The 22,823-nt window shown below is 42.0% G+C and overlaps 1 protein-coding gene across 2 annotated transcripts in view; it reads left to right on the top strand.

Annotated features, from left to right (window-relative positions):
• The window catches only part of VGLL4 (vestigial like family member 4), a 157,002-nt gene that overhangs the window by 54,235 nt on the left and 79,944 nt on the right, over positions 1-22,823 (top strand). The window contains exon 1 of one of the 2 annotated variants that reach the window (XM_024740187.1): positions 22,064-22,643. The exons of the other annotated variant lie outside the window; for it this stretch is intronic. Coding sequence (XP_024595955.1) covers positions 22,562-22,643 — 82 coding nt within the window. The 5' untranslated portion in view covers positions 22,064-22,561. Of the gene's footprint in view, positions 1-22,063; positions 22,644-22,823 lie in introns of those variants that run through there. 2 annotated transcript variants of the gene reach the window in all.

Genomic DNA, 22,823 nt, shown 5'->3' on the forward strand with positions numbered 1-22,823 from the left:
GGAGGGGCAAAAGAGGGGGAGGCCCCCTTACCCCCAAAAAAAAAAAAAAAAAAAAAAAGTCTATTTCCTGTCATTTAGTTAAAGAATTTTAAATGCTTTTCTGTTGAAACTTCTGATGGCTCTGCAGCTGCTTTCTCAATGACACAGTTACTTACTTGAGCCTGGGTTGTGTCCTAGTGCTATAAACTTTCTTCTCCAATCCAAAAATTTCTTTTTTAAAAAAAATTTTAATACCTTTGTTAAGGTACCTGAGGATGTAGATTTACAAAAGAGAATATCTCAGTGTAAGAATTCTATCATTGCATTAATTTAAGTAACAATGAAAATTCACAGTTAATTTCTAAGTTGATTATGTAAAGGTAGTGCTGACTGAAAGGCTGAATATATAAAGATAATTTCTGTAATTTATTCAAATGTATATTCACCTAAAGGCATAAAGACGTATTTACTAGGTGATTCATCACAGCAATGTGTATAGAAACAAAAAATATAGTGAATAATATTCCTCAATAGGTATTATTGGTGCTTTTAAATTTTGGAAAGAACAATTAACGTGAAATCTACTCTCTTAACAGATCTTTCAATGCACACTATAGTACTATTAACTCTAGGCACAGTGTTGAACAGTACGTCTGTAGAACTTGCTCACTTTGGGTAGCTCAGACATTATACCTTCAGACAGCAACTTCTGATCTCCCCCGGCCCCTGGCAACCACCATTCTACTCTGGGTTTCTATGAATTTGCCTGTTTTAGAGTTCTCGTCTAAGTGGAATCGTGCAGTTTTTGTCCTCTGACTGGCTGAATTCACTGAGCATAATGTCCTCCAGGTTCAGCCGTGGTGTTGCATATGGCAGGATTTCCTGCTTTTAAAAGGCTGAATAGTATTCCATTTGCAGGTATGTACCACATTTTCTTATTGTGCAAAGAAATAGAAGGGAACCGACTAGGATGAAAACTGGAAACCATTTATGCATTAAGATGATGGTATTCTGGGTGAATTTTTACTCTTTGTATATTAAGTTGCTAATTATACAGTGTTTCAAAAGTTATATATATATGTATATACAGAGTATATAATGTATTTTATAGTTCCTCTAGGATTAAGGATTTAAGGATCATTGATTCCCCCCGCCCCACCCCACCAAGGCAGATATGAAGTTGGGTAGTACAGGTTCCTAAGTGTAGGACTTCTGAACTATTCAGGAAGTTTGCAACAGCATGATTAGATTGCTGTGTGCTCGGTGTCATGGGCAACCTGTTACCAGAGAGTCTCAGTTACTTCCAGGTCTGCAGCTCTGGTCCCAGATTCTCTTAGCTGCCGTTGATGCCAGCTCCAAGGTTAAAGTAGACACAGAGCTGTAGACTTAAAAAGGCCACTTTTGGTCCAGTTCCTTTATTTAGTTGATGAGAGTGCTGAGCTTAGGAAGGAGGAGGTGACTGCCTAGGACCACAGACTTGAGACTAGAAGCCAGGTCTGCAGACTCCTCCTCATTGTGGGCTGTTTACTATTTCACTGTGCAAAAGTGGTAAATTGGACTCGGGCTGCCTTCCTTCTAGGGAATGGTCTGTGTCCAACTACTATTCTTTTTGAAGCTGTTTGGATGGAATTTATACCTAAAATGAAATGGAAAAAGAAATGGCAAATGTATTCTCTTACACTACAGTTCAGCGTTGAGACATTAAATCCATCATTTTGCTGGTCTCAGAAATAAGATGTAAAGCAATAGTGTGGAATAATAGAGCTGTCCAGATTCTTTATCATATGCAACAACAGAATTCCTTTTATCAAGTTCTGCTAATTTAATTTGGAAACCTGAGGAGAGAGGTGGGAGAATACAGCTAGAGAGGAGGGCAGGGGCCGGATTAGAAGAGACCGTGAAGGCCTTGGAAGAAGTTTGGGTTTTTATTGTAAACACAGTAGGAAGCCATAGGAAGGTCTCAGTCAGAGAAGGAGGACATTTAATTCTTTAAAGATTGCAGCTTCTCACTAAAGGACTCATAAATGGAAGGGGCGGGGTCAACATGGGGTACTAGGAGGACGCGGAATTCGCATCTCCTCGCAACTAGGGCACCTACCAGGCACCGGCAGGGGACCATGTACACCTAAGGGGACGGGAGGAACCCCCAGCGACTGGTTGTTTCAATTACAGTTTTATTTTTCCTTATATATTTTTTATCTTTCTAATTTTATTTTGTTTTTTATTCTTTGTTATTGTACTGCTCCATTTTTTCTTCCTTTCCTTCCCCCCCACCCCCTTTTTTTTTAAACTGACCACGAAACCTGTGGGATCTTGGTTCCCAGGCTAGAGGTCGGGCCTGAGGTCCTGTGGTGGGAGCTCCGAGTCCAAACCGCTGGACTAACAGAGAACCTCAGACCCCAGGGAATATCAGTCGGAGTGAGGCCTCCCGGAGGTCCTCATCTCAGCACTGAGACCCAGCTCTATCCAACTGCTTGCAGACTCCAGTGCTGGACGTCTCAGGCCAAACAACCAGTAAGACAGGAATACAGCACCACCCATCAGAAAATAATTTTGAAACCTGAGAATTGAGTTGAATGAATTGGTTGTGATTTCCACTTCATTTTTCTTTTGCTTCTTTCTCTCCCAACTTATTTTGTATCCTGGACCGATCTTTAAACATTGTTTTTACCGTATTGCTCCCTCCCTTTCCTCAAAACGAACCCGTGGGACTCTTCACTGCTGTGCGTTACTGCACAAAGTTGAATTTGATTTCTCTCTGATTTATTGCTGGTCCTCAACCTCTGGCTGACTTTATCGTTTCAGTTCTATTTTCTATTACTTTCATCTCCTCCTAACTCTTTGCTTCAGTAAACTCATGACTCCTGTCGTTTTGATTGGCTGAACACCTTTTCTTCTGCTCTCTTGCTTACCCAACCTTTACTTGTCCCCTCTTTAAAAGCTCCTAAGTACTCTGAGTGACCCCTAATAACCTTTCATTCTGTATTTCTTAAAAAAAACTTTATTTACCAGTTTTTGTTATAAAATGTGCTTTTAAGAAGAGATTCAGGAAAGAGAAAAACAAATGCTGTATGCTAACACATATATATGGAATCTAAAAAAAAAGGTTCTGATGAACCTAGGGGCAGGACAGGAATAAAGATGCAGATGTAGAGAATGGACTTGAGGACACGGGGAGGGGGAAGGGTAAGCTGGGACAAAGTGAGAGAGTGGCATGGACATACATACCCTGCCAGATATAAAATAGATAGCTAGTGGGAAGCAGCTGCATAGCACAGGGAGATCAGCTCAGTGCTTTGCGACCACCTAGAGGGGTGGGATAAGGAGGGTGGGAGGGAGGGAGACGCAAGAGGAAGGGGATATGGGGATCTACGTATGCATGTAGCTGATTCACTTTGTTATACAGCAGAAACTAACACAACACTGTAAAGCAATTATACTCCAATAAAGATGTTTAAAAAAAAGTAAAGACAATCAGGCAGTGAAGAAAATCCCTCCTATCTCAAGTTGCTAGTTTTTCTGAAGTAACCACTGTTTAAGTTTCTTTTGTAGCCTTCTCATGTTTTTCACTCATGGTCACAAAATGGCTGCCTTATCTCTAGGCATCACATTTGCATTAAGACAGTAAGTCAGGGAAGGGAGAAAAAAATGGTGTCATGACCCATATCTGAATTTTTTTTTTTTTTTTTTAAAGCAAGAGCTTTCCCAGGAGCCCAGAGCAGACTTCTGTTTATGTCTCACTGGACAGGTCTGTGTTACGTTGCTACTCCTGGCTATAAGAAACTCTGGTATACAGAGTATGTGTTTAGTTTTCTCAGTCCCTCCAGTGGAGATAATAGGGAAGGGAAGGGAGTTGGAAGTGTATTTTGAATGAGCCACCAGATTGTGTCTACCACACATAGAAGGGTAATTTTATATTGGATTTTGATAAATTAATTTTACAACAAGTCATTTTGCTATATTCTCTTATTGTTTTGAATAACTTTTCAGCTGTTCCTCTTTTGTCTTTGTGGTATGTTATTTTAAAAATATGAAAAACTCTCCTTTTTCTATTTTACCAGTATTAAAAATCATATGAAGAAGCTTACGATGTAGATAATGGAAAACTCAATCAAAATGAGTTTAAAGACAAAAGGAATTTATTAACTCACATAGCGGGACAGTGTGAAGGCAGGGTGGGCTCCAGGTGCAGTTTGCTTCAAAGGATCCTGGTGTTTTCAGGTTCTGGCTTAATTTCTCTGTGATTTTCTTGGTATGTGGCTTTGTCCTTGGCTGACCTCCTTTGTAGTAGCAGAATGGTTGCACCATGTTCACCAGAGAAGAATGTCTCTTCTGATAGCTCTCCTAGGCTTCTTTCCAGAAAGTCTGCAGAAAACACGGACAAGGTGTCTGCTCATCCTTGAACCAATCCCTGTGATTTCCTGAACCCTGCCTGTCCTTTACAGACTGAACTAAGTTTTCATCAATGTCTCTGTTTCTTTTATTGTTCTTAATGTGGTATCCATTTCTATCGTAGCCTAATTCTTCTTTTCTATTTCTTCCCTGAACTTTGCTCGCTCTCTTCATTTCCCCTCGTTGTCTTACTGTTTCCTCTTTGAGCTCTTATTTCAAAGAGGTTATGCCTTTCTTTTTAATCTCCTAGAGAAATGTTGGTTCATAAATTTCAAGTTCTTTGCAGCGTGATTTCTCTGGTGTGTTTTCTTTAACTGGCTGTCATTTGTAACTGTCCTTTCTTTCTTTTATCTTTCACATTACTTGCATCATTCAGTGACAGTTCCTTTCTCAGTTGTAAATGGGGTTGTTCTTTCCTTTCTCGTTAGTTCTCAGTTTTAAATGAGGTCGTTCTTTCCGGGGTAGCAGTTTGCTGCATGATGTGTGTGGGAGTGCAGGGGCCACAGGCAGCTGCCTCAAGTACTTGCTTAGCAGCGCTCCATCCTGAGGGTCATTCTCTCCAGTATGGCAGGAATTTTGGCTGTGAAATCAGTGAGCTCAGGTCCTTCTCACTTAGTGTCTGAATGGAAACAAGCAGGGTATATGTGTGCATTTTGGGGAAGACTGTAGTGTGTGATCATCTTGCTGTTTGGTGCCACGGCTGCCCTGATGAAGTGAAGCATGCGGACTGGTCGCCCTTCGGTGTTCCGCGTTTTCCTCGATTTGTGGGAGCAAAGCTGAAATGCAAGGTCAGTTAACATAATGCTTAAAAGTCTTCTCTTAGGATCCCACAGTTACTTAATTTTTAATTCTGAGAACTAAATTCAAATGATTTTCCACTGGCATTTCGTATACCCAAGTCCCCAAAGAAATACATATATTTTTTAAACCTGTAACATGAATCAAACAAAAAAATCCTAGTGGGATAGAGATGTGCTGACGAGTGCCAAGTAAAACTCAGGTTTTGAAATGGGCGTATTTCACAACTTGAAGAACAAATGAAAGTCTTTTCATAGTAAATAGAAATTCAGTAGAAGGAGGAGAATTTGGCAATTAGGGGGTGTCTGCTAGTACTAGCACTGTGCTGTTTCAGACTAAGCAGAGGACCCCAGGAAGCTCTTGGTCTATAGGGGAGGTAAAGCCATTCGAGACCAGAGCAGGCTGTGTTAAGTGCCCTGCTAAGAGTGCTGGCATCCACGGAGAGGATCTGCCTGTTGGGGGTGCCGCCATCATCCCCATTTTCCGAAGATGGAGAACTAGACCAGAGGGGTTAAGTTACATGCCTCAACTCACAGAGCTAGTTCGTAGCAGAACCAAGATCGGAACCTGCTTCTGACTAACTCCTGGCCTCCAGAATTGCACATTTCAAATATTTCTATCACTTAAGTTACATTTGTCCCCAGTAATCAAAATTCACTTCATATGCCTCTGGAATAATTGATGAGTTATATCAAATATTTACTTTTGTTTATGTCTAATGAAGTACTCAACCCCGCTTTGGAATTCTGTTCTTTTAAGGGCCCAGAAAAATGCCACTTTCTTCATGAAGCTCACCCTTAAGTCCCTTCAGAAAATAGAGTTTCTCCCTCCTCTGCCTTCTATTTTTGTTTGTGGTTCCTGTGGTCTGTCGTCAATTATGAGCTCTTCAGGGACAGGGACTGTGTTGGCTTCATCTTTGGACCCCATCCTGTTCTAAGCCAGTGAAGTGGTCCCTGGGTTAACATGGCACCCTGTCCGTACTGTTTATTGGGTGTCTTGCTTCCCATATGTCTAGGGTTCTGAAGACGAGTGCACACTTCTTGGAGGCATGAAAATTGTATCTGTGTTGGGTTTAAATTCTAGATTTTTACTTCTCTCCTGACCCTGGACAGGATAAATTTGTATCTGAGGCTTGGCGATAAGAGGTGCATATGGGGAGCATCGCTAGACGCCTGTGCCTCTGGGGCTCAGCAACACTCTTTTAGTAGTAGTAATAATGATAAACTCTGGGTGGTACATTTTGTGTAGTGCCTTCTATCAACAGCCAAATAGCAAACTTTCTGGGTCTTCAAAGTATTTTCACGTTCATGTACTAAGTGTACACTGGAGGCATTTAAACATTCTATAAGTGCCTATGGGGCAAGTTATTCAGATGCTCTTTCCATTCAGTGTGTTTACGAGTGAAAATTGAGGGCATGATTTTTCTCCTTCATGAAGAATAGCGGGCCACGTGCCAGATGAATAAGAGGAAAGGTCCAGAAAGAGTTCATGTATTCTTTTTCCTCTGGCCTTCCCAGTTTATTAAAACTCGCAGCTGATTCTTTCATTAATCATGACCTTAAGACAGCAAACACACTGCGGTGCTCTGTCAGAAGATGATTGGAAGGTTCGCTTCGGTAAGAGGAAGAAAGGGACTTCCCTGCTGGTCCAGTGGTAAGGAATCCACCTTCCAATGCAGGGGACCACGGGTTCGATCCCTGGTTGGGGAACTAAGGTCCCACATGCCGCAGGGCAGCTGAGCCTGCCCACCACAACTACTGAGCTTGCGCGCCTCAACGAGAAAGCCCGTGAGCCACAACTACAGAGCCCACGTACCCTGGAACCCGTGAGCCACAACTAGAGAGAGAAACGCACACGTCACAACTAGAGAGAAGCTCACATGCTGCAACGAAACATCCTGCATGCCGCAACTAAGACCCAGCGCAGCCAAAAATAAATAAAATAAACAAATAAATATATCTTTAAAAAAAAAAAAGAGGAAGGAGGCTTCTGTTCTGCGTGTCAGCCCTCCAGAGGAAAATGTGTCAGTTACCTTTCCTTGGTGGTTGCAGGTCAAACTAGAAGTGGTTCACAATGAGGTATCACCTCACACTGGGCAGAATGGTGTAAAAAAAATATACAAACGATAAATGCTGGAGAGGTTGTGGCGAAAAGGGAACCCTCTTACACTGTTGGTGGGAATGTAAATTGATACAGCCATTATGGAGAACAGTATGGAGATTCCTTAAAAAGCTACAAGTAGAACTGCCATACGACCCAGCAATCCCACTACTGGGCATATACCCTGAGAAAACCATAATTCAAAAAGATAGGTACTTCCCTGGTAGCGCAGTGGTTAAGAATCCACCTGCCAATGCTGGGGACACGGGTTTGATCCCTGGTCCGGGAAGATCCCACATGCCGCAGAGCAACTAAGCCCGTGCGCCACAGGTACTGAGCTTGCACTTTAGAGCCCGTGCTCTGCAACAAGAGAAGCCACCGCAATGAGAAGTCCACGCACCGCAACTAAGAGTAGCCCCTGCTCGCTGCAACTAGAGAATGCCCGCACACAGAAATGAAGACCCAATGCAGCCAAAAATAAATAAGTAAATAATAAATAAATAAATTAATAATAAATTTATTTGAAAAAGAAAAGAAAGATACATGTACCACAATGTTCATTGCAGCACTATTTACAATAGCCAGGACATGGAAGCAACCTAAATGTCCATCAACAGATGAATGGATAAAGAAGATGTGGCACATATATACAATGGAATATTTCTCAGCCATAAAAAGAAATGAAATTGAGTTATTTGTAGTGAGGTGGACGGACCTAGAGTCTGTCATACAGAGTGAAGTAAGTCAGAAAGAGAAAAACCAAATACTGTATGCTAAGGCATATATATGGAATCTTAAAAAACAGTACTGATGAACCTAGTGACAGGGCAGGAATAAAGACGCAGACGTAGAGAATGGACTTGAGGACACAGGGGAAGGGGAAGCTGGGACGAAGTGAGAGAGTAGCTTTGACATATATACACTACCAGATGTAAAACGGATGGCTAGTGGGAAGCAGCCGCATAGCACAGGGAGATCAGCTTGGTGCTTTGTGACCACCTAGAGGGGTGGGGTAGGGAGGGTGGGAGGGAGACGCAAGAGGGAGGGGATATGAAGATACATGTATACATATAGCTGATTCACTTTGTTGTACAGCAAAAACTAACACATCATTGTAAAGCAACTATACTCCAATAAAGAAGTGAAAAAAAAAACAAAACAAAAAAAACCCCCAAACTAGAAGTGGTTCAGCCTGTGCTCCAAGCCGTTTGTAACTTTAGCATGTCTGCAAATAAAGTAAGGCCACTTGGTGGTGGTTCTGAGGAGCAGACGCCACTAAGTGTGCGGGTGCGGTGCTGTTCTTACTCGTGTTTCCCTCTCTCTTTTTAAAACTTGTTTTACTGGGGAAATGGGGAAGAGAGAGCAGGAAGAAGCGTTTACTTAGATGCAGTGTAAATTGGCATTCCTGCAACGAGGTTCATAATTTTCTTCTTGGCAGCTCGCACAGGGCTGTTAGCACAGGTATCCTGTCGCGGTGATCCTTGAATAACCAGACTGTTACAGAACACCGATAGGCATTCCGAAGTAATAGGATTATACCTGACACTTTTATGGGTGACGTGGTCAGGCTCCTTAACCCTCTCGTAACTAGCCTCACCTAGAACTAGAGGCAACTGGTAATTTTAGTTCTTTTCATTCTTTTTTTGGAGAGAAAAGACAGATCTCTTCTACGTGTAGCCTCGGTGTTCTCCCCAAAGAAATGTAAAACGGGCACTTGGAGGCCTCTCTCGGTTAACTGTTGCTGAAAATGAGCTTAAACAATATTCTTCATGTCTATTGTGATAAAAAATGTCTCTCTCTAGTTCTCTCTCTCTTTTTTGCCCTGGAGGGACAGCTCTAATTCACTCTTCACATCCCTTCAGTAACAAAAACCAAAGAGAAACTCATTAGCTCATCCAGAAACAACCATCTCTAAATAATAATCACCATCATTTGTTATAAAATATGAAACTATTGAGATTGCAAATGAAAGTGGCAGCCTGCAGTTGGATGGGGGTGAGGGGCGAAAGGGAAGAGAGGAATTGTCCAGAACCTGAGAATTTTAGGGCTGCTTCTGATACAGTGGAGGAGGAGGAGAGAAGAGTGTGTCTGTGAAGCGGGGTGGATGGGAGGCGAGGCCTGGGGGGCGTGGTAAACGTGGTGCATCTTGTGTTCCGTCAGCAGAGTAAGTCGTGTCAAGTACTAGACCCTGTTTTTAATGCCATCTTGAGGATGTGCTTTTGTTTCATTTAAGTGATGGATGAGTAGTCCATGTGAGTTTTGAATACTTGACAGCTTGTAGGGCAAGAATGCTAAATATAACTGAGCATGCATTATGACATATTTTTAAAGTTTAAAAATAAAACAAAAGGTGTGTGCTGATACCTTCACAGGTCCCCTCCGGCGGCTTGAATTAATGCCTCGGGACTGCTGGCGTCTCCTTTCAGAAATCCATATACTACGGCCTCATTAAGCTGAAGGAAAGGGCTGCTAGGACCTTTGTTCCCGCTGCTTTTTTATGGATGTTGTTTCTGTTTGAGGTTCTTGGGGTGGGGCAGGGTGGGGCCGTCTCCTTGTCTGAACAGGCCCCGCTTCTCCTCGTGGGATACAGAGAAAGACTCATCTTAAGGAAGAATGGTGGCCGTCGTTCCCTACATTTGTACGCACTTTGTGGTTGTGGACCCCTGTGGTAGCCGGGTCTGTGCTGGGCAGGGGAGGTTCGATCGGTCTACCCCTTTTGCAGATGAGGAAACTGAGGCCGGGAGGTAGATTTCCTCGATCACTATCCCTTGATAGTGGGTCCGAGCAGGATAGGACCCTGGTGGTTCTGACTCTGGGTCTGGTGCTCTCTTGTGCTGGGAAAGCAGCGTGAGGTGCTGAGAGCTCAGGAAATCAGGGTTCCTCACCCCCTCAGCTTCTAGCTTCTTTCTCCTCCTTTGGGGGAGGGGAGCCACTGCTGTCTGCACCTGTAGGTGGCCATGGTCACCTAGAGCCCTTTCCTGCTTGGGTTAGTCCCAGGCTCTCCTCTCTCCTTCCCTAGGGTCTGACTCCCTCCCCAGGGCCGTGGCTCCTGTTACTGGGGCCACAGTCGTTGGTAGTTGGCGCTTCCCTGGGAGGCTGGGATGTCGCCCATCTGCTAAGCCTACTTGGAAACCTAGTTCCGCAGAGCCCCCCAGCTGTCCACGCGCTGTCCGCCCGACACCCCTAGACTCCATCCAGAACTCAGGGCGTCCCATCCTTCCTGGCTTTCCTCCAGGCCCAGCTTAGGTTCTAGAGTTCTTCCTTCTCATTTCTTCTTTCTACAGATCTTCATTCATCACCTGCCGGGTGCCAGGCATTGTGTCAGGTGCTAGGGAAGCAGTGATACGGGAGCTGGGGGGAGGTGGGCCTTAATCAGAGGCGCACATGTGCCGCTAAAGTCCTCTGATGGGAGGTTCCTGGTGCCGCGAGTCACTAAAAACTCACCACCATCAGCCCTAACTAGACACGCGCTGGCGACCCTGCTCTTCGCCTCCAGTGAGTGCTGTGTCTCGTTCCCAGGACCCCTCACACCACAAATCCCTCCCCACGTGGGGATAAGCAGGAATCCTGGTGCGTACATTCCTGGTGTTAGTACAGTTGAGTATTGATAGTTTATAAAACTCTAGTCCTATTCTGGCCACAGAGCCTTGGTAGTTAAAAGAGAGGCTGAGAACGTAAAGCATTCCCTTCCGTGTAAAGCAGGATTGGAGCTGTGAGAATTCGAAGGAGGGGATCACTTCCTCATGGGCAGGAAGTTGAGCTGTTTCTTAGGTTGGCTTATGTTACCCCCTGGTACTGCCCCTGGGTAGCCCACTGGGATGCCCTTGAGCTCTGGAAGGTTTGGAAGGGCTGGAAGGCAGGGGGTATGAAATTCAGTTCAGAATCCCCAGCACAGGGGTCCTGATCCTAAGTGGTGGGGAATGTGTCAAAATTACCTGGGGAGCTATTTTCAAACTGGTCCAAGTATAGTCATTTCCTGGGTATAAATTCAAAATATGTCTTTCCGGCCCCCCCCCTGCAGCTTTGCTCAACCAACTGGCAGATCTGGGGCCTGACATCCATGGCTTGGCATCCTTGGCTTCCAAGGCTTCGTGGGTGATTCTAATGCATAGCCAGGGTTGTAAACCTCTCTTCCAGTGAGTGGATTTCTGGTGAGCCTATGATTGCAGTGTCCTCACTGACAGAAGCGTCAGTAAATAACATTCAGAGGATGATGACAAGGCCGTGCTGGCAAATCCATCCTTGGAGAAATTGAATTGTTTGTGTTGTGAAAAGAAGTTGATGGTATTGACTTTGATTTGATTTAATCGAGTATCTTCAAAACATCTAATTCTGTTTTATGTTACTAAAATATAGTTGACTTGGTGAAAAAAATAAAATCTGAACCATCTGCTTGCTGTTTGAAGACCTTTTCTTCCCTCTTTGGTGATTTTAGGTCAGTAATTAATCCAGGAAACTTTAAATGTCTACTCCTATAGGCACGGGGGCATATACAGAGAAAAAGTAAGGCACAGATCTAACTTTAAAGAGATCACGGTGTGGTGAAGAAGATGAATTTGTTGAAAAAGTTTAGGGTACAGTTCTTACAGGTGCATGTTAACGTAACATTGCAAATGATCTAGTTTTCATACCTAGTTTTTATTCAGCTGCTTCTTGCAAATCTAGAGTGAAACTCGCCCCTTGCAAGATAAGTCATTGTAGACTTTAAAACCTCTTCTTATTTTTGGTTAAAAGTAAGACCCTGGGTAGAGTGGAAAATCACAGCTTCAGATCCCAGTTCTACACTCTTTGTGTGAGTTTGGACAGGCTTCTCAGCCTGATATGTTTCCTCATTTATAAAATGGTGAAAGTACCTCCCAGCATTGTTGTGAGGATTTAACAAGAAACAAGATACCTGAGAGAACCTAGCAGCTCTGCCCTGTGCCAGGCCCCACACCCAGCACGTAGTAAATATCCTTTGTCTTTCTGTTCCTTCAGCTTGAGGAAATTGAAGACAGCAGGAAATTGACCTCTTGAGCTGTACCGGCCATGGATTACCTTGATTACATGACTAAGGGGGATGATTCTGACAACTGTCCGCTTAGATCATGGTTCCTTGGCAGCAGCATTACTGCCGTTTTGGTCCCGATAATTCTTCGCTCAGGGAGGCTGTCCTGTGCATTGTAGTGTCTTTGGCAGCATCCCTGGCCTCCATCCACTAGATGCCCGTGGTACCGCCAAGTTGTGACAACCAGACATTGCCAAAGGTCCCCTGGGTTGAGGGAAGCAAAATGGTTCTGTTTGAGAGCCAGTGGGTAGACACTTACCCCACTGTTCTGTGTGGTGAATCCTATCCCTCTGCCTCTTATGAGCATTTAAATGTTTTTACTCTCGGTCAGAGAAGTGTGAAGTAAAACCACAGCGAGGCTGCTCCATACCTACCCGTGTAGTAGGAATGAAAAGATGAAAAAGTGCTGGCAAGGGTATGGAGCAACCTAAAATCCCATACACGGCTGGCGGGAGTGTAATTGGTACAAATACTTTGGAAAACTATTTGACAGTATCTACTCAAGCTGAATGTATGCTCACTCTATGACCTAACGTATCTACTCAAGCTGAATGTATGCAACAGAAATGCAGTCCATGCTCACCAAAGACAGAGACTAGAATATTTGTAGCAGCACTATTTATAATATCCTTCAGATAGAAACTACCTAAATGCCCATCAACTGTAGAATGAAGTGTGGTCAGTTAGAGCAATGGAATACTATACAGCCACGAAAAGGAATGGTTTTCACCTTCACTTACAAAGAAGACTAACATTCATAAACATAATGTTGAGTGCAAGAATCCAGTCACATAAAGGTACATACCATGTGATTCTATTTGTATTAAGTGGTCAAACTAATCTAATGTTCTTAAAAGTTAGGATAGTAGTTACCTCATGGGGTAGTTACTGGAAGGGCGCACAGGTTGGGAGGAAGCATTACAGTTCTATTAAAAGACAGGTGTGTTGTCTGTTTTCTAGACTGGATCCTAGTTGGTTGAGAGGGTGATTCTGGAAGTAGAAAAATGGTGCCTAATGATGAAATACTGGGAAGGCAAATTGAACTGCTAGGTGAAGATTGAATCAGAAATGGGGACTGTCAGTGACATTGACCTTCAGATGTTAAATATTTAGGACTTTTCCTCCATTGGACTTCTGTTTTTACCATGGCAGTAAGTGCTAGCCAACCTGGCAAGAATACGTCTGTGGATAATTATAATTGGCGAGAATGTGAATATCAGAATAATATTTTATTTATGAAGGTCCTTTGAACAGGATTTACTGAACTAAATTGTCTGCAATAACGAAAACCACTAAAATAATCATTTTTGTTAATAAGGAAACATTTGTTTCAAGCATATAAGGCACTAGTTTAAAACTAGTAAGTTATAGTGTTTTGCAAGATATTTCTCCTTTCTTGGGAATGCTGATTAATTATATTTCCTTCCCCAGTGCTGATTTATTTAAAATATCAATCCTAGTCCGAACTTTTAAATGCTATTTTTATCTTAAATTCATGTTAGTAAAGCAGATTTCCTATTCACTCATTTGATATCAAGAGAATTGATTTTGTTAGGATTTAAAAAATTTTTGCAGTTTAATGAGTGGAACTGTTTGTTAAAAGAGATTCACTGTGACTTTTAAAGTTAAGTAAGAGGCTTATTGTGTTTGAACTCAGGTGAGAAATTAGGCAGTTTGCTTTCCCAAAATTGTCTTTGCAATTTAAAATTCACCCTTAGAGGGTGCTGTTGTATTGAAAGTTTAAATCTTTGCTTTGAAGAACCATTTTAAGTTTTTTAAAAAGTACATATATTTGTGTTAAAATCCCATTATATTATAGCACATAATCTAGTCATACTTAATAGAACTTGAGAGTGTTTTAGCTTAGAAATGTTACCATTTCATAAACAATAAAAGTCAAGACATGGGGCTTCCCTGGTGGCGCAGTGGTTGAGAGTCCGCCTGCCGATGCAGGGGACACGGGTTCGTGCCCCGGTCCGGGAAGATCCCACATGCCGCCGAGCGGCTGGGCCCGTGTGCCATGGCCGCTGAGCCTGCGCGTCCGGAGCGCGTCCCCTCCGCGACGGGAGAGGCCACAACAGTGAGAGGCCCGTGTACCGCAAAAAAAAGAGAAAAAAGTCAAGACGTACAGCTTAATGGCATTTGCTTTTGTGAAAAATTTGAGAAAATACTGTATTTTTCATCGTCATTTCAATGTGAGCAACTCCAAATTAGAGAAATAAGCAATGTTTTGTGATATATTTAGGAATTCTTTTCTTGACAGAAAATGTGAAAAACACAGAGAACTTAATAGATATTCAGGTTTGCATCCTTGATACTTGAGGCATTTGAAAATTGTTTTGTTGTGGTGTGGTGTCTTCTTTGATTCAACAGGTACACTGCTGCAGACCTACTGTGTACAAAACAGTCTTTATAATCACGTAGGGGAGAGATACATAAACCATCTCGTAGTCTGCCTTGTTTTAGAATTAAGTGCAGTAATAGAGTGGAGTCATGAAGAGATTAATCCTAGCTGATGGAGTTCTTGTGAACGGTGGGATTTTAGCTGGGCTTTTGCGGAGCCACAGAACTTGGCATTGTAAACAATATTTAAAAGAAAAAGTTTCGTTCCTTAAGTCTTCTTTCTTACCACTCAGTGCTCGGCTTGTTTTCACCTAAACCCTCTTCTATGCTTTCCTTCTCTTACAACCTTGTCTTAGTAATTAAGGTAATATAAAAAAGTGAGAGTGCTTTGACCAATGCGGTATTTAACAAACATTATCATCACCATTGTTGCTGTTACTGTTCATGTTATACTGAAGTGTGTGCCCACAGATGGCAGTGGGGTCTAGAGATGCTCTTAAACATGGCACTTTTGCACATCCAACTCTTCGGTTAGTTGATAATGTAGATCAAGTTACAGTCAGGCTTAACTTTCTTCCTTTGGTGTGGTTTTTGATTATTAGTCACATATCAGGTTAAAGTGATTTGAAAAAATAAGTGTGTGGTAAGGAGAAAAATAAACTTAAAAATGAAAGCGTTAGTTAAATATATTGGTTACTTAGCATCCTGGAAAGAAGAGGGCAGTTGAATCCATTGTGGGGGACCAAGTAGCCCTGTAGGGTTATTTACCTTTCCTGGTGTCTGTGAAAAAATAATTGTTAGACTTAACATTAAAATACTCCTTGCTTGGCAAGTGTGCTAATGAAAGCATTTTATTTTATTCCTTTATTTAAATTTTATTTATTTTGCGGTACGCGGGCCTCTCACTGTTGTGGCCCCTCCCGTCGTGGAGCACAGGCTCCGGACGCGCAGGCTCAGCGGCCATGGCTCACGGGCCCAGCCGCTCCGCGGCACGTGGGATCTTCCCGGACTTGGGCACGAACCCGTGTACCCTGCATCGGCAGGCGGACTCTCAACCACTGCGCCACCAGGGAAGCCCTAAATTTTATTTATTTATGTATTTATTTGTGGCTGCGTTGGGTCTTTGTTGCCGCATGCGGGCTTTCTCTAGTTGTGGAGAGCAGGGGCTACTCTTCATTGTGGTGCGTGGGCTTCTCATTGTGGTGGCTTCTCTTGTTGCGGAGCACGGGCTCTAGGCGTTTGGCCTTCAGTAGTTGTGGCACAGGGGCTCAGTAGTTGTGGCACACGGGCTTAGTTGCTCCGCGGCATGTGGGATCTTTTCGGACCAGGGCTCGAACCCGTGTCCCCTGCATTGGCAGGTGGATTCTTAACCACTGCACCACCAGGGAAGTCCCAGCATTTTATCTTTTAGTAAGTGTCTCGAGAGTGATTTTGATCATTTGGCTTTTATGAAGCAGCTCACAGTTTTGCTGATTCTGTTCTAAACTGGTAGTCAGCTCTCTAGCAAGTAGAACCATTTAACCTAGTAATTAGCCTGGGCTTCCTACTGTCATCATTTTGCCATCATTATTCCACAAAGATGTTGAGACGCTGCCATAATGAACACTTATGGAGCCCTTATTTTATACTGTGGAGAGCTTTATACCAAGAACTGAAGCTTGGTTTTCCTTTTCTCCAAAGCTTATGGTCTAGTTTTGGGAATTGTTACTAATACATGAAATAATTAGTAAGTAATAGAAGACAAAAGCATATGCATACATGTCTACATTCTCTGAAAGTTTAAAGTACAGGGAGTTTCTCCTTGTAGACTGTTTTCCTTAGCCCCCCAGTTTTACTGAGATACAATTGACATACACCGCCATATTGTAGACTGTTCTTTAGGACAGATACCTCATTATAAACATCTTTAAATCTTACAGAGTTCTAAATAAATGTTTGGAATTTTTAAATCTTTAGCTGTTAAATCCTAATGAAAAGGACATTTCACGGTGTTCAAAAATTAGATATAAATGATCCATTGCTTATGCCTCACCAGGGCATATTTTCTCATATGTCCCTGCTTTTTAAAAAGTGAGGACCTTCCTTCACCCTCACATTGATTATGTAAGGAATATAGTCTTTGCAGGTAAATTAGAGACACAGGAAAATGTAAAAAATGCCCACCCCTCCAAGATAGGCACTGTTAACATTTTGGTATGCTTTCCAATCATTTATTTGTTTTTATTTATTTTATTCCTTTTGACTTTTTCCTTTTTTTTTCTTGTTTTTCGTTTTAAATTAATTTTTATTGGAGTGTAGTTGCTTTGCAATGCTGTGCTAGTTTCTGCTGTACAGCAAAGTGAATCAGCTACAGCTATACATATATCCCCTGTTTTTTGGATTTCCTTCCCATTTAGGTCACCACAGAGCATTGAGTAGAGTTCCCTGTGCTATACAGTAGGTTCTCATTAGTAATCTGTTTTGTATACGGTGGTGTGTATATGTCAATCCCAATCTCCCAATTCATCCCACCTTCCCCTTCCCCCCGGGTATCCATATGTCCGTTCTCTAAGTCTGTGTCTCTGTTTCTGCTTTGCAGATAAGTTCATCTGTATCATTTTTCTAGATTCCACATATAAGAGGTATTACACGATATTTGTTTTTCTCTCTGACTTACTTCACTCTGTATGACAGTCTCTAGGTCCATCCACGTCTCTGCAAATTGCACAGTTTCGTTCCTTTTTATGGCTGAGTAATATTCCATTGTGTGTATGTACCACATCTTCTTTATGCATTCTTCTATTGATGGACATTTAGGTTGCTTCCATGTCCTGTCTACTGTGCATGGTGCTTCATTGAACATTGGGGTACATGTATCTTTCTGAGTTATTATTTTCTCTAGTACAGTCTTTTAAATACATGTGTGTGTATATTTCTTTCTGCATATGTGTGTATACTTATAAATACATAAGCAAAATTGGTGTTTAGTGTACATACTATTTTTATACTTTTTATTAGCTTGTATTCACTTAACATACGTAGTTCCATTAGCATATGTTTTGAGTATATCGTTCTCCTGTCATTTTATATATATTTTTTTTTTTTTTTTTTTTTTTTTTTTTTTACTACTGCGCCACCAGGGAAGCCCCTGGCATTATATTTTTTAGAAGGAATTATAATGGTTGCATACTATTCTGTCATTGATATACCACAGTTTTCATTCATTCCCTTATTTTTGGACTTCTAGGTTTTCAAATTTTCATTATTATAAATAGAAGCATGATAAGCATCTTTATGTAATTCTTTGACCAAATCTTATTATTTTCTTAAAACAGAGTTCTAGAACTAGAGTCCAGAGCAGGGAAAGGACGTGAACATTTTCAGCACTACAGACAGCTTGATGTGTATGTTGACTGCTTTGTAGAAAGGCAGGGACTGCTTACACTTTTACTAGCAGTGACACAAATTCCAATGGCAGCTCACCAGCATTAAATAAGATTGAAATGCTTTCTCTTTTTGTTAATTTGGCAGGTAGAGAATCACTTAATTGTTTTTAATTTGTATTTTTTCTATTTTTAATGAGGTTGAATAGGCTTGTTTTTAAGAAAAAAATTTAAAGTGTATTTATTTTATCTTTTATTTGTTTATATTTTTGGCCATGCTGCGTGGCTTGCGGGATCTTCCCTGCGACCAGGGCTCGAACTTGTGCCCCCTGCAGTGGAAGCGTGGAGTCTTAACCACTGGACCGCCAGGGAAGTCCCTCGAATAGGCTTTTTAAAACTGTATTGGCCATTTGTTTCTCATGTTCTTTGCTCATTTAAAAATAATTTAGATTAATTTTTTTCTTATTTTCTCTTCTTTAGTGTTTATATACCAAGAACATTCATCCTTCATCCACCATGGTATATGTCACAAATATATTCTTCTGTTTTGTGTTTTGCCCCTCTACTTGGTTTTGGTGTTTTCAGATGTACGAAACATAAAATTTGTATATTCAGTCAAATTCTACAGTAGTTTCCTCTGTGACTTCTTTCTTTGATTTAATTCTTTTTCAGGCTTAGAAAATGTTTTCCTATTCCGAATTAGATAGTCTAAACATTTTCTTACAGTTTTTAAAGTTTTTACTATGTGACAATATCTGTTTCATTTTTCTTATTCTCTTTCCACTTCCACCCCAAAAATGTTCTTTGCTTTATTTATTTGTTTTATTTTATTGAAGTAGAGTTGATTTACAATGTTGTGTTAGTTTCAGGTGTACAGCAAAGTGATTCAGTTATATGTGTACATATATATATGTATATATATGATTCTTCAGGTTCTTTCCCATATAGGTTATTACAAAATATCAAGTATAGTTTCCTATGCTATACAGTAGCTTTATGTTTTAAATATCTGATAGATCAAATTTCTTCATCCAAAAAAACCCAACTTTCTACCTGATTTTTTTTTTTTTTTTTGGTTGATAAAATTTAGAACCATCCTTCCAGTTTCCTTAAGAAGAATCTTTTTGGTAGTTTAATTATGACAATGTTAGTCTGTGAATGAACTTGAGAAGCACTGACATTTTCCAGCGCTTGGAGTTTTTTGCTGGATATGTTGACCATAACCTGATCAGAATCTACATGAGTTTTCCTCCGATGTGAGGACTTGTGTCCCCAGAAGATTCTGACAGAAGCCAGTTGGAGAAACATTGAGTTAGATAATCTGGTATGTGCTGGGAGTAGGGAGGGGGAGATGGAGAGTCTACCTTTGAGGTGTTTTCATCTTAGAGATTTGATTCAACAGGAATTTATTGATGGCCTACCGTGTGTCAGGCTCCTGCCAGACCAACCCTGCAGAGGTACAGAAGGCATAGCCCTTGCTCCTAAAGCCTGGACGTGCATAGGCTGGAAGCACGTTGGTGGGCAAATGATGGTACAGGCCTGGGAGTGAGGACTCAGAGGGACGGGGGTCCCACAGGACAAAGGAGACGTGTGCCAAGTCCTGAAGGAAGAATGGGTGTTTGCTGGGAGAGAGGCTGGAAAAGTCTTGCACAAAGAGGGAGCGTGTGCACTGAGACATGAAATAATTTGGTTTTCGAGAGTAACTGTAGGTAGTTCACTGCTTGAAGCGGAAGGTGGACGATGTGAGGAGCTGTGATAGGATAGGTCCAGCCGCAGGGACTGGCTGCCCTGCGGAGTCGGCAGGTGTGGCCGCCACCCTTCAGGGCGGGGCTTCTCAGACTGTCTGCCTGGAAGATTTATAGGACCTAAGATGACTCTGTCAAATTGCTGTCAAAGTTTCTACCTGTTCACTCTCCTCGTCTGTAGCTCTAAGTAGGACCACAGTAGCGTCCAGATTAGTGGGAAACACGCGGTGGGGGCTGGGGATTTTATTTTCCCTCTGCTCATTGCAAACACAGGTCAAGGTATACCTGTGGGCCTGTGTCCACATGGGTGGTTGCCTCTTGGGAGAGTGAAAACTACGTTGTAAGTGACACTGAGTCATTAAAGGGAAGTTACTAAATATTTTACTCATATCCTTACCACTGGATTGTTTGGATCTGGTTAAATCACTGAACTTTAAAAAGAAAACTTTCCTTCTCAAAATAAGTTGTGTAAAATGAAGTATCTGAAGGCAGGTGATTTTTTTCCCTCTGAGATAAAAGCGGTGGTTCTCAATCTTGGGCGCATGTTAGAATCGCCTGGGACTCTTTAAAATCGATCCCAACACTGGGCCCCACCCCCTCAGATTATTTTGGGGTGCACCCACAGCCTCAGGATTTTTAAAAACTCCACACTGATTCCAAGGTGCAGCCAGCTTTCTCCCGTATGGGGTGTGCTAATGACTCATAACGTTTTCTGATTGAGAACTTACGTCAAAGAATGTAGCACAGTAATTGTTCTCCACAACCAGCTGGGTAATTGAATTTGAAGCAAAACTATCAGTTGAACTTGAATCTGTACCTAAAGATATTAAGTACAATAATATATATTAGATGCTGTAAGAGTTTTCTTATCACCCTCCCCGTCAAGTACCATCAAGTATTTTAATTACAATTGATGGTGTACATACCTTTCAGTATAGCTTATTCAGATTCTAGAATATGTAATCTAGCATTAATAAATAGCCTTGTAAATTAAAGCTTGTGAAATCTCGATTTTTCTGTTGCCTCCTTCACCTGCTGCTATGCCAGTTACTACTATCGCAGCAGGGACGGCAGCAGTATCGGGTGTTGTATTTATCTCCAAATAGGGTTCAGTTAGAACAACTTGTCGTGAACATGCCTGTTACCCAAAGTGCAACTGCTGATCTCTTAACATATAAGCCCTTGAAATTATTTATCCAGCTCTTATTTTAGAGTATTACAGTGTCAAGTCTTGGTCTACAGTATAGCACACCCCTTGGTATTTTCTAAATCTCCAAATAGCATACACTAGTATTAGCATAGAAACACCTCCTGTGGTGAATTACTAGTCTATTCATGGTGCCAAAAGCTAGGTGCCATCTCCAAAGAGAAAACTACTTCCTTCCCTTTATTTTGCTAGTGTGTTCTTCATGCGCTGAGGATTCTGAACTTTCAGTGATTTACTGACTCAGTAAATAGCTTTTGGGCACCACTTGTGCTGGATATTGGAGATGTGAAGTTTAAGGCCCGAGTCCTTACAATAAGACGTGATGTGGTGGCATGCTATTCTGTTAGCCTCTAAAACACAGATGGAACAGCTTTCCTATGTGCAAAATGAAAATAATTTTATCCCTCCCACCCATCGTGTCAGGTAGGCTTTGTGTTTGGGATATGTAGTCTTACTTCCTTAAACTCTCTCTCTTTCTCTTCCTCTCTTCCTGTTTCTCCTTATCTTTCTCTCTCCCTCGTCCCCTCCTTATTTTTTAGAAGGTTTTAAGGGAATAACACACTCTAAAAGTAGTTCTGCCAACTCTTTTGGGAGCCATATACCATTATTTAATCCCTCTGAGCCCCAGTTTCCGCTGCTGTAAAAAGGTGATACCATCCCTGACCTGTTTATGTGAGTTGTTATGAGAATTATGAGAGAAGTTATGTGTAACATGACATTGAAATTTTAAATATACAGTTAAAGTGTAAATGGACCTTGTAAAACGACTTTTAAAAGAGAAGGAAGGAAAGAAAAGAAATATGTGGTATATGTACCACAGCAAAGCACTTTGGGTTTCTGAAACCCAAAAGTGAAGCTACACCAGAGTTAAATTCCATGGAAGTTTGCTTCCATGATGGATTTTTGACTTTGTACTCAGCTCCTGAAAAAGCGACTTCCTGGGTTTTCTCTTCCCTCCTCCGGTTTTGCAGCGGCAGGGCTGCTTCCTGTCAAGAGCAGCTCTGCCCCGGCCCCTCCTGCAGACTCTCCACCTCCTCCTTCTCTTTCTTTCAAACACTTAGTACATTTAGAGCCTGATCTTGTGCAGAAAACATCCCTGACATGTGAAGAGCCCCGGGGATTCAGTGAGCATGCTCCGCGCTCCCTCCCGCTGGGAAGAGGAAGCTCGTCCACATACGAGTCATTCCAGGCATAGTCGGCGTGTCAGCGCAGTGAACTCGCAGCGGGCTGTGAGCGGCGCGAGCGCGGCTTTGTCCTAGGAAATGGGCTTCGGGTTTTCCTTCCTTGCTCCTTTCTTACGTCGAAGAAAGACCCGTAAAGACTTCTGAAACGATTTTTAAATGCTCCATTGAGGATCCAGGACGTATACCGTCTGCCCACGAACCCTTGAAGGGTTTTCTGCAAGTTCGATTTTGTGTGCGTCTTTTTTTTTTTTTTTTTCACTTTTACTTTGTTTTGATCCGAGGCCGGGCCTCCGTCTTTGTGAAGTTTAAGAGAAGAGCCAGGAGCTGCTCAGCACTAGTTGATTTTGGAAACGTACTTTTTCGGGGCGAAAGCAAAGAGCTGGTTTTCTGTGCTAGCCCAATAAATGCTATTTATGAAGATGGACCTGTTGAACTACCAGTACTTGGACAAGATGAACAACAACATCGGGATTCTGTGCTATGAAGGTAGATGTTCCCTTCTAGAAACTGCTATCCTATTGCTTGGGTCAAGGCCACTCCTCCTTTCCGGTTCTCATTGCCTTCTCTCTTTCTTGAGACTTTAGGATGCTTTGAAAGGCAAGCGGTTCTTAGGTACTGTTTTCGGGACAAAGTTTGTTGTTTGTATCTTAGCCTTCAGGGGTTACA

The sequence above is a fragment of the Neophocaena asiaeorientalis genome, unplaced genomic scaffold (assembly GCF_003031525.2).
Source record: "Neophocaena asiaeorientalis asiaeorientalis breed wild unplaced genomic scaffold, Neophocaena_asiaeorientalis_V1.1 scaffold75, whole genome shotgun sequence".
In the NCBI taxonomy this organism is placed as follows: Eukaryota; Metazoa; Chordata; class Mammalia; order Artiodactyla; family Phocoenidae; genus Neophocaena; species Neophocaena asiaeorientalis.